Source organism: Terrapene carolina, unplaced genomic scaffold (genome assembly GCF_002925995.2).
Source record: "Terrapene carolina triunguis isolate 2854851 unplaced genomic scaffold, T_m_triunguis-2.0 Scaffold23, whole genome shotgun sequence".
NCBI lineage: Eukaryota > Metazoa > Chordata > Testudines > Emydidae > Terrapene > Terrapene triunguis.
In genome coordinates, this window is record NW_020664374.1 from 19,129,591 (window position 1) to 19,147,558 (window position 17,968).

At 40.2% G+C, this 17,968-nt stretch overlaps 1 protein-coding gene across 3 annotated transcripts in view; it reads right to left on the reverse strand.

Moving 5' to 3' along the window:
• LOC113406240 (SH3 domain-containing kinase-binding protein 1-like) overlaps positions 1-17,968 on the reverse strand; it is a 378,903-nt gene that overhangs the window by 13,431 nt on the left and 347,504 nt on the right. For all 3 annotated transcript variants that reach the window (XM_026649807.1, XM_026649810.1, XM_026649809.1), the window contains 2 exons: positions 4,707-4,816; positions 640-765 (listed from right to left, as the gene is read on the reverse strand). In XM_026649807.1, the coding sequence (XP_026505592.1) occupies positions 640-765; positions 4,707-4,816 (236 nt within the window). The remainder of the gene's footprint in view (positions 1-639; positions 766-4,706; positions 4,817-17,968) is intronic.

Below are 17,968 nucleotides of genomic sequence, written 5' to 3' on the forward strand. Positions count from 1 at the left end.
GTTTTTTTCCTCTAGAAGTGTGCTTCATACATTTAGGATCCAGAGAACTAGAATCAGAATAAAACAAATGTTTAAGTTAAATGAAATTTGGTGCCTAAAACCTTAACAATAGTCCTCCGCAGCTCCCTTGTGAAGTTTAGCTAGAACAGTAAGATAGTTTAGAGCAGTAAATACAGATGTCTGTATTCATTATTAACCTGGTTCCATTTTCTCTAGATTACTGTGATGATATATTATCAATATGACATGTTCTAGACTGTTCACTCACCCAGTACCATTTAAAGTTTTGCTAGTACAGCTTATTTTGCTCAGGGAGTTGGTATAAGATATATTGGGACACACACTTTTTTGCCAGTATAAAAGGTGTCTACAGTAGGAGGATTTGTCCATATAGCTATACTTAGCTGTACATAGCTGTAAGGGCAAACCTTTTCTAGTGTAGACTAGGCCTCCATCTTGTGTTTCGCTGTAGGACAATACTTCAGTATTACAGTATATGTATTTTTTAAAACTAACTACCCTGAGGTGCCCAGTTACTGAGATGATGGGTACCATGAAATAAATAAAATAAATGACAATGCATGTACTTGAGGATAAGTTAGCAGATGCAGAGTAATCAAAACAGTCTGATTAACTTACTTGTGATATTGTAACAGTCTTTGTTTTCTTTGACACTTCAGTTGCTTTATGTATAATGGACACATGTTCTTCCTTTTCCTCTTCAGGGCTTGGTGAGTCAAAGAAATCAGGACTTGAAAGGGAGGACTATATAGGCAAAACAATAAAACCAGATATTTTCATTCTAGACTACTTTTAAAAGAAGAAAATTACATAGCAAATAATATCAAAAGTTATACAAGACAACTTATAATTCAAAAGGAAGATTTTCAAAGTTCTGTTTTAATTAATACCTTGTTTTAAAGGGTGGTGAATGGAAAGATAGGCATTGAAATGACAAATGCGTAATGGCTATATTGCGATTTAGGGGAACTCTTTGTTCAGAAGAAGATGCACAGTGCCTTCCTGCCCCCCAGAAGAATTTTAGTTTAATGAGGCAGAATTTTCCTGAGGTTAATAAGGTGTGTGTGCTGCTGTTACTTCAGTTCCACCGCACTGGGAGAGGGTGCATTTGGCTTGGTCAGGTGCAGGCCTCACTCTACTACTTTTGGAGAGGTTAGTGCTGCTCTCTGTACACAACGCCTGCATTCCAACGCCTGCGTCTTGCACAGAATCAACCACAAACTGGCTCTTAGATTTATTTTAAGTAATGTAACCTTCCGTTTTTGTTCTCTTTTATTTCCACGATGAGCCATTCACCTTCCCTTCACTTTATTTTCAGCATATGAACATGAGACATTAGTGTTAGCCATAGCACACTCTCATTTAGACATCCCGACATGCAAAAACAAAAAATGAAAATTATACACAAAAGATTGAGCATTTGTGCATTACCAAATCTTTGCTTTTTTAAAACAGCAAAATGATATTGGTCACACACCAGGAAGCTGGGCACAATTTGATCTATATAACAGATTCAGAAAAGTTAGAAAAAGATAGCTTTACTCCCTCTCAATGGTATTTTAACAGATGAAAGGGAGGCCCTATTATGTGGAGCTAGTAGTCTGGACTATGTCTTCATACATTAAGGGCTGGATTAATGCAGGGCCTATAGAGGCAGCAAAATTATAGATCTAGATATTGATATATAATTTATAGCATCTTCAATTGGCAGTCATGTTCCTTCACACTTCCTGGAAAGCAACAGCCAATCAGAGCTGCTCAGCAGACCTCGCTCCCTCTCCCCTCAGGAACCTGGCCTGTTCTCACAGGAAGGGAGGGATGCCCCTGCTCACAGGTGGAGAGGAAGAAGCATAAAGAGCTCTGCAGCATTGGGCAGCTCCACTCGCTCTTCCCCTGCACCACCACCCCCTCAGCAGGGATGGCTTTTCTGTTCCTCCCTCTCCCACCCTGTAACTCCTGACCAGGGAAGAGGGAGGGAGGTGAAGGGGGAGAGGGGACTCTGCTGCAGCCCTCTCTGGCCTGGAAAAGGGGGGTGAAGAACCCCAGTAGGAGCAGAGATGAGGCTGGGGAGGAGGCACAGCCGACGGGGGGCGCAAGAGGGCAGAACTGATAGGGGGCTGGGCAGTATTGATGGGGGCACCAGATGTATGTTGTAGCTGTGTTAGTCCCAGGATATTAGAGAGACACTGTGAGTAAGGCAAATCTTTTATTGGACCAACTTCTATGGGTGAGAGAGACAAGCTTTGGAGCTGATACAGAGCTCTTCTTCAGGTCACTGATGGGTTCTGTGCAGATGCACTTCAGTTTATTTGCCCTCTATTGACTGTCATGCCATGTATTTAATGTAGAAACTTTTCATTTACATTTAAACACATTAGAGCTACAATGCGTTGATACATTTCTACTTACAGTGGTACACTTTTAATCAGGAGCTTACTCAGATAGTTATACAACATGAAGTGATGAGTAATTGACATACTTTCATGTGATTACATGCTGCACAGAAGTTTAAAAAAAAAAGATGGTGCAAGTGTCAAAATTTCAGACAATAAGGAAAAGAAAGTTAGATGTCCCTTCATTCCTCGTGAATTTAATTTATAATTTTAATTTCACAGTTTCAATAGAATTAATATAAATAGCATGTTGTGTTAATAGTATTACAGTGAATCTATATAATTATTTGCTTGAAAGATTTTGTTGCACTGTTGCATACTGGCTCACTCAACCTTTTATTTTGAGATTAATACATACAATTGGGCACACCACTCTTGGAAGGTTGTGAGCCCTGGCCAGTGGCAGTTTCACTAGAGAGCAAACACCTGAAGAGCCCTTTGGCCCACCAAGATTTGGACTTTGCCTTATCTGGCTCATCAGAAAATGTAACTGAATACCATTGCTATTGGTAATTAGGTAATTAAAGCCTTACTACTAGTTATGGCCCAAAATTAAAATGGTTTTGTTCATTTTAACTTTAATTCAGCGTTACCATATCACATTTAAAAAGAAAAGTGAAATAACCAAGGTAATTTAACAACTGATTCTTTGGCATTGGACAGAGGTGGTGGTAAAACAATGAAGGAAAGAAACTGAATATGCAAGGAGGGACTCCCAAAACTGTAACAGACCTGGGCCCTTATCAAAATTAATCTGGCCCTGATATACACCTGGGACCTTTGGGTCATTGGTTGTTGGATGTGAGTAAAAACAAATACATTATTTAGCGCTAACAGCAGCTAGTGGGTTGCTTGATAACGGAATTGAACAGGATGTGTGAATAGTGGATAGGTTGCCTTTTATCATTGTGAGCACTTGCATGGGTACATGATAAGTGAGAGAAGGCCTGTTATTAGGAAATCACAATATTATATTACACTATTATATTATAACTGGAAAAAGTTCATGTGTAGCTACTGAAATTCTTCCTTTCCCCTTCTTGTTCAATCCCTTCAATTCCATCTTTTCCTGTCTTTAATTTTCATTTCTTCATTTTCTTTAATTGTGTTGCTACTGAACTTATCTGGCTGTGCCCTATACCAGTCACATGTTTAGTATCTGGAGATGTCAGAAAGAGTCTTTTGGGTTTTCAGATCTATTAAATAGTGACCCTTGGCACAACCAACAGATCATTTAGATTCCTTCATCTGAGACAAACTGTTTATTGGGTGCAGCTTGTTGAGCAAGAGTTTCCTAAAAGTCATAGTTGATGTGCAAGTGATGTATAAGACATGGAGTCTTCTGTCAATTGCCCCTTTCTATTTCTTTCTTGTAGTGAAAAAAAAGAGATGAAATTTGAGTTTCTCACAGTAACTATGAGTCAAGAATAACAGCTCTTATAGAAGAGGCAGTAAAGTAGGAGAGAAACAACATGCAAACATCTTATAGGTGTCTGGACAATGAAATTTAAAAGTATGACTTAATATGCAGAAAAACTGCAATTGGCATGTTATTACAGCAACATATATAGAGTGTGTGTGTCAGTTATGAGTAGCCCATACCTTAACAAGAGGCTTCTACAAAGACATTCCCCTTAGTCTGTGAAAATCTCCATTTTTTCCAGGGATGCATATGTTTGCAAAGAGGAAGGGTGAGGGACTTCAGTATATTTATCTGATTTACCATTTAAATAAAAATGCTTTTTGTAATCATAACAATCAAGGAAGAAGGCAACACCATTTGGCAAACAAACAGCACATTAAGTTCACTTTGCTGGAAATGTTGATACTTTGTTCCTGTAAAAACATGTGTTTATTGCCAATATAGCACAGAATTCAACTTGTATAATTTGATAGTGGGGGCAGTTTTGAAAACCCCCTAAAAAGACCGAGGAATAGTCTCCTGGGGGAAACTTTTTAAAAGTACTTGACACCTCAAGTGCAATCTGGTCTATTCCAAAAACTCTTATGAAGTATTTTTATGAGCGCCAGTCACGCTTGGTGGGGATGATCTAGTAGTATCCAGACAGCGGGTGAAACTCTTTCTTAGACAGGGAAGGGTCTTAAACTTACATTCAAAATTATGGCATACTCTTAAAAAGGGGCTCCCTGAGAGGCACCTCCAGCACTTCATTAGTACGTGTGACGCAGCTGCCTAAGCATAAATGAAAGGATTGAATAACACGGATACTTACCAAGAAAAAAAAATTCAGAACGTAATTTGAAAAAAAAAGGAAGAAAAAATGAACATACAGATGTGAGTGACTGGGATGGAGGTCGTCTGCCAGTAGCTTTTGGTCTGGTTGTAGTTGGATGACTGAGCTTCTCAGCGACTGGTACTACAGAGTCAAAACCTTCCAGATCTTAAAAACAAAGATTACACAGAGTCAATTCTGAGAATCATTCTCCAAGAAAAACAATACAAACTTATATTAAGGCAAAACAAAACTCCTGTCTTTGGTAAATCTCAAAGAAATTAAGTCCCCATTACATCATGTTGCTCCTGTTATTTTTTCAGAATTTAGCTAAAAAAAAAATCTAGGGCAGCTGAAATCTAGGCACTTGTAACTTCTGCCATGCATGCTTGTTCTTTTGGCTCAGTTATAATCAGGCACGGAAAGAGTATAGGAGCCTTTTTTGCCTAGAAGTGCAATTAAAGCTGAATGACAAAACTGGCTCACTCATGTGAAACAGAAAATGCAGCTGCAAAATTACCTTGTTACTGCTAGAGAGGCTAATCATTTTTCTATGAATAATTAGAGGCAGAAAATAGTATGCACATTTTCCTATGTTTGTATCACCAATTCTAGATTTGCACTACAGCATTTGATAATGATCACTAATTGACACCTATTATAACAATGAAAAGAAAACACCTCAGTAGACTCCTAAAACTCTACAGGGCCCAGGGTAAGTAGATTCAAAGAATAGGAACCTGGCTTGGCTTTATGTGACATGAAACATATTGATGGAGTATTTACTGAATCCAGACACATGCTAGTACTGAAGAAGGGATATAACATCTGAAGGAATATTACTGCTCTTGAACACGTTTGAATCAGATGGTTTAATATCATTAATCTGTTTTGTTTCATAAACAAATATTGTTTCAGCCACCTCAACTTAAGATATTCTACTGCATTTGTGCATGAGATAGATATATCACCCCTCCAGTCTCCCTGTTTTATCAAATTACTGGAATATGTGATTCAAGAATAAACTTGATAAAAAAAATGCATTGGCTGTGAACCAAAAACTACAAATCCTTCATAAAATATATAGACCAAAGAGTTAAATGGGATTGTATTCAGACCTGGTAAAGGAGCAATTAATCTTCTGCAGATCAAGCTATGTTGATATAATACACAAGGGTAATCTCCTTAAAATGACAGGTAATAGAAAATAAAGACCCATTACATGGATAAACTGTTGCACATTAAGTAGGAGAGCCAAACTGATTTCAGGTACTTAGAGGATTTGGTGGCTGGGAGTTAAATGGGATCTAGATTTTAAACTGTGTATCTCTGAGGCAGTAATATCCTGCAGAATCCCTAAGGAAGGTATGTACACTACTTTCAATAACCCTCTTAAGGTCTAAAGGTTATTCACCTCAGAATTTTAGAACATTTTAGGAATAACTCTTTCTACACACAACAAATAACTGCCCGTCCTCTAATGAATATGCCTTTAGCGCGTCTTTTGATGGATCTTCTAACCTACATCTTAGCCTTGCCACTGTGGCATGTTACACATTCTGCCACTCAGGATTGGACAGTCTAAAGTTACAAGTTCATCTTTGCAAAGGTCAGGTGATGCAACGAGCTCCTGTGGAAGAGCATGGATTTAACTTTAAAAGTCCAATCAGCCAACATATATCTGAAACCTATCCTTTGTGTGCTAGTGCTGCTTTTTGTTCGGGTGTAATTTATTTTCTCTGGAAATCTTAGTTCAAATGTGCCATCTGATTTTCAGTAATACCCCACTTCTATCCAGTTTTCCAGCTGAAGTGATAAGGGATGATGAGGTTAAGTGACTTGTCTAAGATCACACAGTTAATGAGTTGCCCAACTTGAATTCGAACCCATGACATTTGTTTTAACCACGATATACAACTCTGCCCTAAGTTTTAAAGATGGGGAATAAAGGTAAATTCTGACCCTCTTGACTCCCATCTCTTCCACCACTGAACCAAGAAAACACATTGACAGCTTCGCTGTTCTCTGTCTTGTGACTTTTGTACAAAACACCACTGTTCTCTCCTTTTTTCTTATAAAAGATAATTAAATGCTACAGGTAATTGGACTATGATGGAAAGCAACCAATGGAAAAGGAGGACGTTATTAATTCAAAGTGCTGGTTAGTATATAAAAGGATCACATTTGATGAAGTCAGCTCTCTCCATTTTTTAAGTGTAGCACTGCTGATCCTACTCATGAATTATTATCAGATGTATGTTTCTAGATTTGATCAGAGTAATCAAACATTCACATTTTGTTCATTTTAATGTAAAAACATATGGGTCAAATTCAGCCACTGAATGCATGTGTCACTGAAGTCAGTAAGAGCGGTGAGCATCTGAATGAAAAAGACTATTAAGAAAATTGGATGGGCCTTATAATAGTTTTGTCCATCGTGAAACCTGACTTCTATGAAAAGGTTCTATTAACAAGAAATAGACGGAAGGGTTTTAGCAATAGCCCAGTTTTTCAAGTTTCTGAATCTACAGCTGATCTCTAGAAAAATAGTTCAAACAGCCTATATGAGAAATACAGACTATAACAGAGAAATACAGAAGAGAGCACAGGGTGGAAAGATTTAACTTCTGTTATATGTTGCCAAACTAGTGAGATTGCAAAAACCCAACTGACACTATAAATAAAATCCTATTAAAGTGTAAGTCAGAGCCCAAAGAGAAGGACCCTTACTTGTACAAGTCTAAAATAGCAAACTCATTTATAGAACTCCCTTGCCCTTTTTTTGATCTTATTTAGACTTTTTTGTATCTCTTTCAAATCCTTCCCTTTCCAAGGTGATCAGCACTTCAGAGTCAGACCCTAAAGTACTATTCACACACAGAGAACAAATTATATTAAAAATTAATTAAATTGGTACAAGAAAAACAAAGACTTCAATTGCTCAAACTAAAGCCAGGTCTCAGTGGTAGCAGAGTTGGTGTATGAATGCACAGTGTAGAATGCTGTACAGTTAGGGTCAATTTTTTATTTACACGGCTTATTTTTCTGATTATTCTTGCCAATGAAATATAATGCTACAATGTTTTTTCCCCAATGGTCTTAGCCAGGTTTCCTCTTTACGAGATATCTATTGTACACACATTATATAGGGGCGTGCAGAAATGACAGCATTAAATGCTAATGCAGGCATGTGCTTATAAAACAGAATTTATAGATAGCTAAGGAAGATTATATTTGGGGGTTTTACATCTGAGTACAGTACACCTCCCTTGTTCTGGGAAACGTTGGATGCCATAACAGTAAAAGGAAGCAGTGACTGTATCCAAAGTCTTGCTAATTGTGCTGCAGGCCATTCAGCAGCCCGTGGTAGCAAATGATCAAATTCTTCTCACAAGCAGCCCTTCCCTTCCCTTCTCTAGTCTGACACCAACCAAGATCAGGGCAGTAGGCAGGGCTGGCTCTGGCTTTTTTGCTGCCCCAGGCAAAAAAGCCTCCCGTGGGCCCCCCCCCCCGGCGGGGAGCGCGGCAGGGGAGGGCGGCGAGCCCGGCCAGGGCCCCGCTCTCCCCGACCGGCCGGAGCGCCGGGGGGAGGGTGGCGAGCCTGCTGTGGCTCTGCTCTCCCCGGCGAGCCCGACTGGGGCTGCGCTCTCCCTGGCCGGCCGGCCGGAGCGCCGGGGGAGGGCGGCACATGCTTGGAGGACTGGTGCCTGGAGCCGGCCCTGGCAGTAGGCTTCACTTAAGACTCAGATGAAATCTTCAAATTCCTTAACTGAAAACTAGCTAATAACTATTATACAGATAAATAACTGCACTAACATTAATGTTTCACTACTGAGGATAGTAATGCATTAGACTCAGCGAGACACAGGAAGACCGACCAGAACAGAATAGTCCCTTAGTGTATGTGATAAGGCAGCCCCGCCTGGAGTGCCCTCCTGCAGCAGGCTGTGGCATAACACATGCACCTGCCTCAGTTTCCCTCCCTCAGAGTCCCCAGAAATAGTCTAAACAGTCTTTTTGAGTACAGTTGGCCCTTGTTGGGTTAACTGATTACAAAAGAATGCCCCAGGAACATAAACCATAATAAAATAAGTCAAAACACCAAGTCCCACATCCATAGTCCAGACACAATATTAAGTAGAGCCCTGGTGTCCCACACCACACCCCAGCTCTCTAGTGTGGCTCTGGTGTCCCTCACCACGGGTCACTCACAACCGTCAACCCTCCATTGCCCTCCACCTGTAGCTTTCTGACTCAGAGAGCCAATAGGCCTCACACTGCCTTCTTCTGCTCTCAGCCTTCAGGTCTTTCCCACCTTCTCTCTGGCCATGGCTTTCTGCCTCATGAAGGTGAGCAAGCTAGCACCTCCACTGCCTCCCTAGCCCTTTCAGTGTCCTGGCTCAGGCTCTGGCAGAGTGGCCAACTAGCCACCGCACCGACTCCTGACTTCAGCCCTTTTCAGCCAGCTGGCATTAGCTCTTGAAGCAGGCCAGCCCCACCACTGGCTTTCTGATAACCCCTCCCTCTCACCAAGGAGGGCCTCCAGAGAGCCCTCTGCTCTCTACAGCTTTCCCAAGACAATGCCTCCAGTCTCCTAACTTCCAGGTCTCTCTCAAACAGGGTCTCAACTCCCCCTCCCCCACATTCTCCCTGACCTTTTATAGCCCCAGGTGCTGCCCCACTCTCTTAATTGGCCAAACTGGGAGCACCTGCTCTGACACCAGGCCTGTTTCATTTACAGGGCCAGCCACCCTGTGGCAGTGTACTAATGCAGCACAATCTTCTTTAAAGTGTTCTGTTTGCTGTCCTAGCATAGTTGGTTAGAATGAAAAACTCAGCTGTGCAAGAAATATTCTCAGGTAAATTGGCATGGAAATCAAGAGTAGTTTTCCCATTACAATATCTTTTAAGGAGTGTGTGTGTAAAAATGTTATTGTTTTCAAAACAGAGCTAGGTGAAAAAACTTAGGATACAAGTTTTCAGCCTGCAAGGGATTTTTTTTTCCTCAAAAAGGAAAAAAAAAATGAAGTCATTAAGCAATTTTAAAATTACGGAGTTGACAAGAAATAGGTGAGGGGTTTAAGCTTGTTTCATAAGTTTTTGTTTGTTTGTTTGTTTTTTTGTTTTTTTCTTCTTCTTCCTTTTGGATTCAGCTCGTTGGTGCTTTGGAAGAAACATTCAAAGTGATTTCACCTTGAAAATTAATAATGAAAAGTGATCAATAGATAGTAGAATCCATATTTTTATAGTATCATGGATACTGAAATCTTGAAAGAAAATAAACATGAAAAGTCCATATATGGCGGATGAGATAGAGATTGATGAAATATGCTGTATGTTAATTAATGCAAATACAGTAAATACAGTTGTTAATTTAAAAAAATGAAGAACCTAAGTATTGTTGAGGACTCTGAGAAAACTAAGATTATTATCTATGTATTTCTATACAACAGGCCAGATTCTCCCACCCTTTACTCATCCTGAGTAGTACCTTACTCTGGGAAGGAGTCCCGCACTGGTTTCTTAGCATGAGTCGGAGTAGCCAGACCCCTGTCCATATTGAAATGCAAACTGACTCCATTTGAACTCCAGTTCAGATCTGATTCATTCAATTTTATCAGGAAAGCTTCCTGTTTCTAAATCTACTGCATTTAGAATAACACGGATTGTATGTGAGACTTCTGCCAACTCAGTCTCTTGCTTTTGGTACAAAGGATTTGGATACCAAAGGCTCCAATAGACAGTAATTAGATTACTTTCTTTTCTAAAGTAAATATCTGCCTTTTCAGATTTTATCTTGAATCCTGGATAGTTGAAAACTGAATGCTGAAAGTTGCCGTATGGTACCCTGCAAAGCTCTGGGTCAGTGCTCTCATCAAGTTTTTACTTTTAAAGATTCAGAAGATGCCGAGCAAGTATTTAGAGGTCAAGAAAACTGAGCTAAGCTAGAAGAAATGGATATGTTGCTTTTAGACAACTTGACACACATAGAGAGTGGTTTACATTTCTGTTTTACCATTTTCCTTGCCCTGTAGGGCTAGGGAGTTAATTAATTATTTCATGGATTATTATTATCTCCCTGCTTACAATATTTACAATTCAAAGCTATGGTTACGGGTAATCCTCAGTTAGCTAACGTAAGTATTACAGCTTAATGTACCACTGAAATTCTATTAATTCTGGCTGCTTTCTATAACTGTGTTAGAATGAATATGTACAGCATTGTGTTGGGGGATGCCAACCTAAGGTGGATTTCTCTTCACTATAACTCTCATTTTGCCCTCAGCATCTGGTATTCAGTGAAGTACTACTTTTTCCAAGTTTTACAGATGAGATTGCCAAGGAACAAGGGGGTCTAGTTATTTGCCTGAAGTCACAAAATGAGCTAATGACTTACCTGGGATTTAAACACAGGACTACCTGTTTCATAACTCTTTCTTCAAGGGTTCTCTAACTTTTTACATAGTGTGGACCATATCTTATGAGGGAAATCATTTCACTGCCACTTCCCCTCCCTTCCACACTGACCATCTCCCCTCCCATTTATGAATGTATATCAGCACTGTGGCAACTAGATATTCATTACGAGGAAAAGAGCTTATAAGTGTATTTTTAACTGTCTTAATGCAATTTAGCATGTGGAAAAAAAGGAGCAGAGCTGGCAGCATGTGCCAGTCAGCTCTCCATCACTCGCTAGCAGGTGTTCCTCAGACCATAGTTTGAGAACTACTGATTTACTATATTTCAAGATCATATCTCCCCACAGCTCTGAAAAAAGAGCTTTTTTCTGTTACCTTATAGAATATCTCTTAATAAATCTCATGCCAGTGCTACATTTTTCAGCAGCAATCAATGAGTACTTAGGTGTCTTTTGTTAGTAATATTAGAGATAGCTAAGATCCTACAGAGCAAAGTATATAAAAAGACAGGATAAACATTGAAACAGATTGTGTTCTCTTAGATGCATGCATGAACTGTGCGCAGTGTTGCCAACTCTCATGATTTTGTCATGAGTCTCATGATAATTATGGTTTTCCTTAAAGCCCCAGCTCCTGGAGTCATGTGGATTTTAGCCTTCATTCTTAAAGTAAAAGTAAGTTTCTAGCCCTTGTTGCTGTGGAGAAAGCTTCAAAATGTGACTCCCAGTGAAGGCTCAAAAAGCAGAAGGCATATTTAAAAAAAAAAACACCAAATGTATCATTTGTACATAATCTCATGATTTTAAAGCCAATCTAATGATTTTTGGTGAACCTGACTCATGATTTTTGAACATTTGGGGTTGGCAATACTGTGTACATGCAGTCCATTATTTGCTGGAAGGTACAGAGACTACTATTTTGTGTGGATTATTGTGTGATTCTGCTGTATATATTTTAACAGTATTTACTGGCAGATTACAGTTTAAATTACATAATTCAAATCCATAAAACTTTTAAAATTAGAGCTTTATCCTTTAAATTACCAAATTTGCTAGCAGTTTTCTTTTGTCAATCTACTAGCCCTCAAAAATTATCATTGTTATAAAATAGATCATATTTTTGAGAGCTAGTAGACTGACGTTTATTGGTCCAGGATCTAAGAACTATGGGTGGAATTTTTAAGAAAAAATGCCTTACCTTGTACTGGTACTTTGCCATATATACAAGGTTTGAATTTAAACCACTATAGTTATACCAGTATAACTTCCCCTAGTGGCCCTCTTATTCCAATTGTGGTGGTTTGGGAGACCTGTCTATGTACACTGTATGAATTCTGTTTGATGCTATGGCCCCTCTGTATGTTTATGCCCATATGGCTGACTTTGCTGTATTCTTGCATCATATTTCTTGCGGTAAGGAGAGGGGGACTGGTGCCAGGGTGTCTGCTTCTGAATGGGACAATCATTGAGGACCATCAACAACTGAATAAGTCTACCCTAACAGAACAATGGGGTTGTTCCAACCTAGGTGAAAAACCAGTTCTTTCCAACTTGTGTGCAAAATGGAAGGAAAATAAGAGTAAAGAACCAAGGTATTAGTGCTGGCTTTTAAAACCACAGAGAGTGGGAGGGTCAGAAATGCAAAGGGAGCTTGGGCAGGAGTGGAAGGAGTCTCTATGATTTCAGAAGAGACGCTTGAGCAGGACGAGTGAGGTCCAGGAGAGGGGACGTGAAACTCTGAAAAAACACTGACCAAATCTCAAAGAATGCTCAAGAGCAGTGGTCCCCAATGTGGTGGGTGCGGGCGCCCGCCAGGGCATTTATGTGCGACCACCTAGTGCCCAGCAGGGGAGAGAAGCCGCAGCCCCGCGCCTGCCGGGGACAGAGAACTTCGGGGCTGCAGGCTGTGGGCGCCGGTGCTCTCTGTCCCCGGCAGGCGCGTGGCCCGCCTAGTGCCCAGCAGGGGAGAGAAGCCAGGGCCCCGTGCCTGCTGGGGACAGAGTGCTGCGGGCACCGGTGTTCTCTGTCCTTGTGGCTTCTCTCAGGCTTCTCTCTGCACTGCCCAGAACTGCCACCAAAAACAAACAAACAAAACGCTCCGCCTCTGCAGAATGGACCGAATGTTTGATATTTATTTTGTAAAAACTACTTTATTTTTCTTACAGGTAGATAAAAAAGAGCAAATTCACATGGTAAGGTGAAAGAGTAATTGCCGAATAATTTAATTAATACCTATACATGTAAAATTACCTTTTTTATCTTATGGATTCATATATCTTATGGATTCATGTAATATTAAATATGATTTTGTATTATTTAATGTACAAATACAAAATAAGCCTTGAAAAACTGTTGGTGCCCGCCACACTCTTCTGAAAACATGAACGTGCTACTGGCCACAAAAAGGTTAAAAATTTTAAATTAATGGAGATATCCTATCTCCTAGAACTGGAAGGGACCTTGAAAGGTCATCGAGTCCAGCCCCCTGCCTTCACTAGCAGGACTAAGTACTGATTTTTGCCCCAGATCCCTAAGTGGCCCCCTCAAGGATTGAACTCACAACCCTGGGTTTAGCAGGCCAATGCTCAAACCACTGAGCTATACCCTCCCCACTGCTCAAGAGTGTTGAGGAAATTGAGCCAAAGAATTGCCCACAGGGTATCTTAGTTTGCATTGATCTGTATATATCTTTTGTGCTGTATAAAGTAAAGAGTGAATGATTTAGAAATCCTAAGTCAGGGCAAAGCTACACTTAGCACGCTGCATCGGCGCACTGATGCAGCTGCACTGCTGTAGTGCTGTAATGAAGAGGCTCTACCCCAACAGAAGAGAGCTCTCCCACTGGTGTAGTTAATCCACCTCCCCAAGAGGGGGTAGCTATGTCAATGGAAGAAGCTCTCCCGCCAACGTAGTGCTGTCTATGCGGGGTGTTAGGTCAGTATGACTATGTCGGTCAGCAGTGTGGATATTTCACACCCCTGAGCAACTTAGTTATACGTATAGGTCTGTAGTGTAGACCTGGCCTAAGACAATCAAGGGTTAAATTATAAACTAGAGTGCCCATGAGGATTGAGCTCTGGGAAAGGGGTGTGCTTTAGCTCCTGGGAAGTGTTGGGAGACCAGGGTGGCTGGACCACAGTGTCCCACTTCCAAGAAGGGTATCAGACAGAGAGTCCAAGCCCCAGGAGGTCTGTAACACTGGTATAAGAGTGCCTTTTTCTGCTTTAGCTTATGTTGCTTTGGAATTAGTTTAAGCTCAGCTGAAACAGGCCACTTTTATTTTGGAATAAGAGATGGAATTATATATATTATACTGGTATAACTGGAAATATTTCCCATGCAGGCAAACCCTTAGCGACGTAGGTACATGAGTCTATTGAAAGTCAATGGGTGTTTTTGACAACCCCACTTTATATATTTTACTTCACACTAGATAACAGCTCAAAGATGTTACTAAATGGTCCTTCTGTTGTGTAATATGTAATGATGCCACAATGAAATGTATGTATTATACTTTATGATGGCACCATTTGAATATAAAGACCTGATAAACAGAAACCAGGTGTTGATTGATAGTGTATGCATAAAACATATACATCAGATAACCCAATAAAATTCCATAGAGAGGGTTTATAAGAAATTGTAATGATTGTTTCTGTTGCAATATTATAGTGCAATATTTTCCATCACAGTCCACTATCTACCCATTCGCAATTAGAAAATATCTATCACCAAAATGCACAACAGTAGTTCCACCAGAATGCATGCTATTCATTCTTAGCTAAGGTAAATATCAAGATAGAAAAGAGATGGAAAAAAGCCTTACCCTCATCAAGTGAAGAAGAGTTACCCATGGTAAAGAGATGTAAATAGGAAAAGCTTGATGAAATATGAGTGGAAAGGAAAAGAAAGGCATCACTAAAAATGGGAGGGAAGGAAAAAAAAACAAGAAGTGAGGAGGAAAGGGGGGTGGTTTGTTTTTCATGTTCCTTACTGTAACTATAACTAAAATATTATATTTTGTAAGCGAGGTGGTAATAGCTGTAAAACCAGTCCTCCACTTTACTGAACTGAATTAAAAAGACAACCATACAATCAAACATATTCCATTAACTAGTATCTCACAGTTCATTATGACTGCAGATAAGCAATTTATTTTGCATACGTTGAGGGCTTGTTTTCACTAGCAAATTACATCAAGTTGGAATATGACCCTGAGGAGTCGTGTTAAGATGATCCTGACCACAACTTTTCAGTCTGTGTAGAGAGGGACACGACATTAATGGATAAACCCAAATTAGAGCCTAGGGTTTATCCATGACCATCTAACTCCATGTAGAACATGTGTCCCTGGCTATACAGACTGCAAAGTTGCGGTCAGCATCAACTTAGCTAACTTCTCAAGGTTACCTTCCAACTCAATACAATTTGCTAGTGAAGACGAGCCTCTTTGGCATCTATTTAAAATTAACTTTCTGACATACAACATTAACTGAGTGTACAATATCAATCTAGTGATGCTCAAGCAATGGCAACTCAGTTATAATTTGTGTGCTAATACTCAACACCTCTCTGACATAGAGTATAGCAGAACCTTACTGAGAGTGGGAGTGTACAGGTGCAGATTAGAAAGGCTTCAAAATTCCCAGTGCCAGGGGGCCAGGACAGTGCTGAAGCACCACCCTGTGCACTAGCACTTAGTAGCATCATAAAACCAAGCTAAGCCACCTATGATTGGCTACTGCTGGTGCTCCTCCTCCTGCTCCTGCACGGGGTTCTCAATGCCCCAGAACAGCTCTGTTTAGGTTAGCGTAGAAATGGAAAGTAACCCAGTGACCAAGATTACAGTGAAATGGGTATGCAAGAGCTGTTAGAAAGGCCCCTTAGGTTCCCTCCTCTTCAAAGACTACTCCTACAACAGCTACTGCCTCTGCTTGCATGCTTTCTACAGTACTGAGCCCTACGGTGGGTCTATGCTGAGAAGAAGATGGTACTTAGATCCACCTCCTTCCCACTTTATTGGAAGCAAAAGGGGAAAAGGAGGCAGCTGGGGGCTGTCCTCTCCCCTCAGAGCTCATCAGCATATAGGGTAAATCCTGCCTTAGTGACTACCTCTGAAGACAGACCACCTGTCACGTGCGACTACTTGCAGAGGCTGCAGAACACTCCCGCTCTCTGGTGTGTAAACCTTTGAAGAGAGACCACCTTTTACAAGTGACCACTTTTGCTAACGTCCATGAGTGATCGCTCTTGGCAGGTTTTACTGTATTATAAAGTTAAGGCAGTTTTGGCAATGTTCACTACCCTACATGCATCCCAATTTAATTCTCTCTGACCTCGTGCTGCCTGATCAGTCAGTGCTTTTAAATCCATCTCTCAATTCTCTAACAATTTATTAACAACAAAAGCTCACCAACTTACTGTCCCTTCCTCTCACGAATGATTAATAAATCTATAAAATAACAGTGATCCACATTAAACCCTGGGCAGGTAATCCCTCTCCATTGTAAGGAGCAGTCATTCACTGCAACTCATTTTAGCCTACAAAGTTTTAATCCATCACAGAACTTTGCCCTCTACAAGGTGGCTTTTTATTTCCTTGATCAATAGCTTTTTGAAAATCCAAGTAAATTATGATCACTGGGTCACCTTTCATTCCCAAGTTAATACTTTTTTCTATGAACTCTAATGGGCTAGAAAGACATATCTTGTAGGTGTCACACTCGTTTGACCCTATCAGGTTGTACTTATCTAAGTATACTTTACTTTATCCAATAAATTTATCTAAGTGTTCGCACTACTCTATCCTTAGACTCAGTTAGTTCTTTCCATTAAAGTTACTAGCAGCTCAGTGGCTAAAACCTTATGCAATCTTTTGCAAATGTGATTTGTTTATTTTTGTGTGCAGTGTCATTGGGTGATCTTTGAATTTGCTTCTGTTCTCCCTACCAGTCTCACCTCAAAAAATAAAAAGTCTGTAATGGTTCTGGAAGAGAACAGGAATTGTTCTTAAATAACATTTACTAGTTATCCCATGATACCATTTTTTTAAAATCTGTGCTTTTATCACATCGCACTCCTTGTTAACAGTGCTCGGATACTTATATCACACCATTATATGCTATTTGGTGGCACAGCATTTTTCCCTTCTAGAGGCCTACAGGCTTTGAACTAAATGTATAAACATTAATAATAAAAGCTGAAATTGATTGCATTTCCACATTATACTGTTGGCTTTAACATAGTATTAATCAGAAAACATCATAATGTATACTTGTAAAACAGTTCATGCAATTTAATTGCGATGTGGTTTGCTACATCAGGGATTGACAACCTTTGGCACGCGGCCAGTCAGGGCAATCCACTGGCGGCCGGGCCGGTTTGTTTACCTGCAGCATCCGCACAGCCCTCGGCCCGCGCCGCTTCCCGCAGCCCCCATTGGCCTGGAACGGCGAACTGCGGCCAGTGCAATTGGCCGAACCTGTGGACGCTGTAGGTAAACAAACTGTCCCGGCCCGCCAGAGGATTTCCCTGACGGGCTGCATGCCAAAGGTTACCGATCCCTGTGCTACGTTCACCTTCATTAAAAATAAAAATATATATACTGTTTATTCCTTTAGAACAAGCTTGCTATCATAGAACACACTGACAGCAACAAATTCAAAAAGCTGATACATGAATACTGAGAGCAATAATCAAGGTCATCTTCATAAAACTAAGAAAAATTATTTGTGTTCGCTTTTTATATTTTAAATTATATATAAAAGTTTTCCTTTCAAGTCTGGAGAAAAGGCAGACTGGTTGCTGAAAGTATAATATTCTACCAAAATGTGTTAATATTAATGTGTTCTATGAAAAAAACAAAACATCAAATTAACTTTATATGCTACCACTGAGTTCTA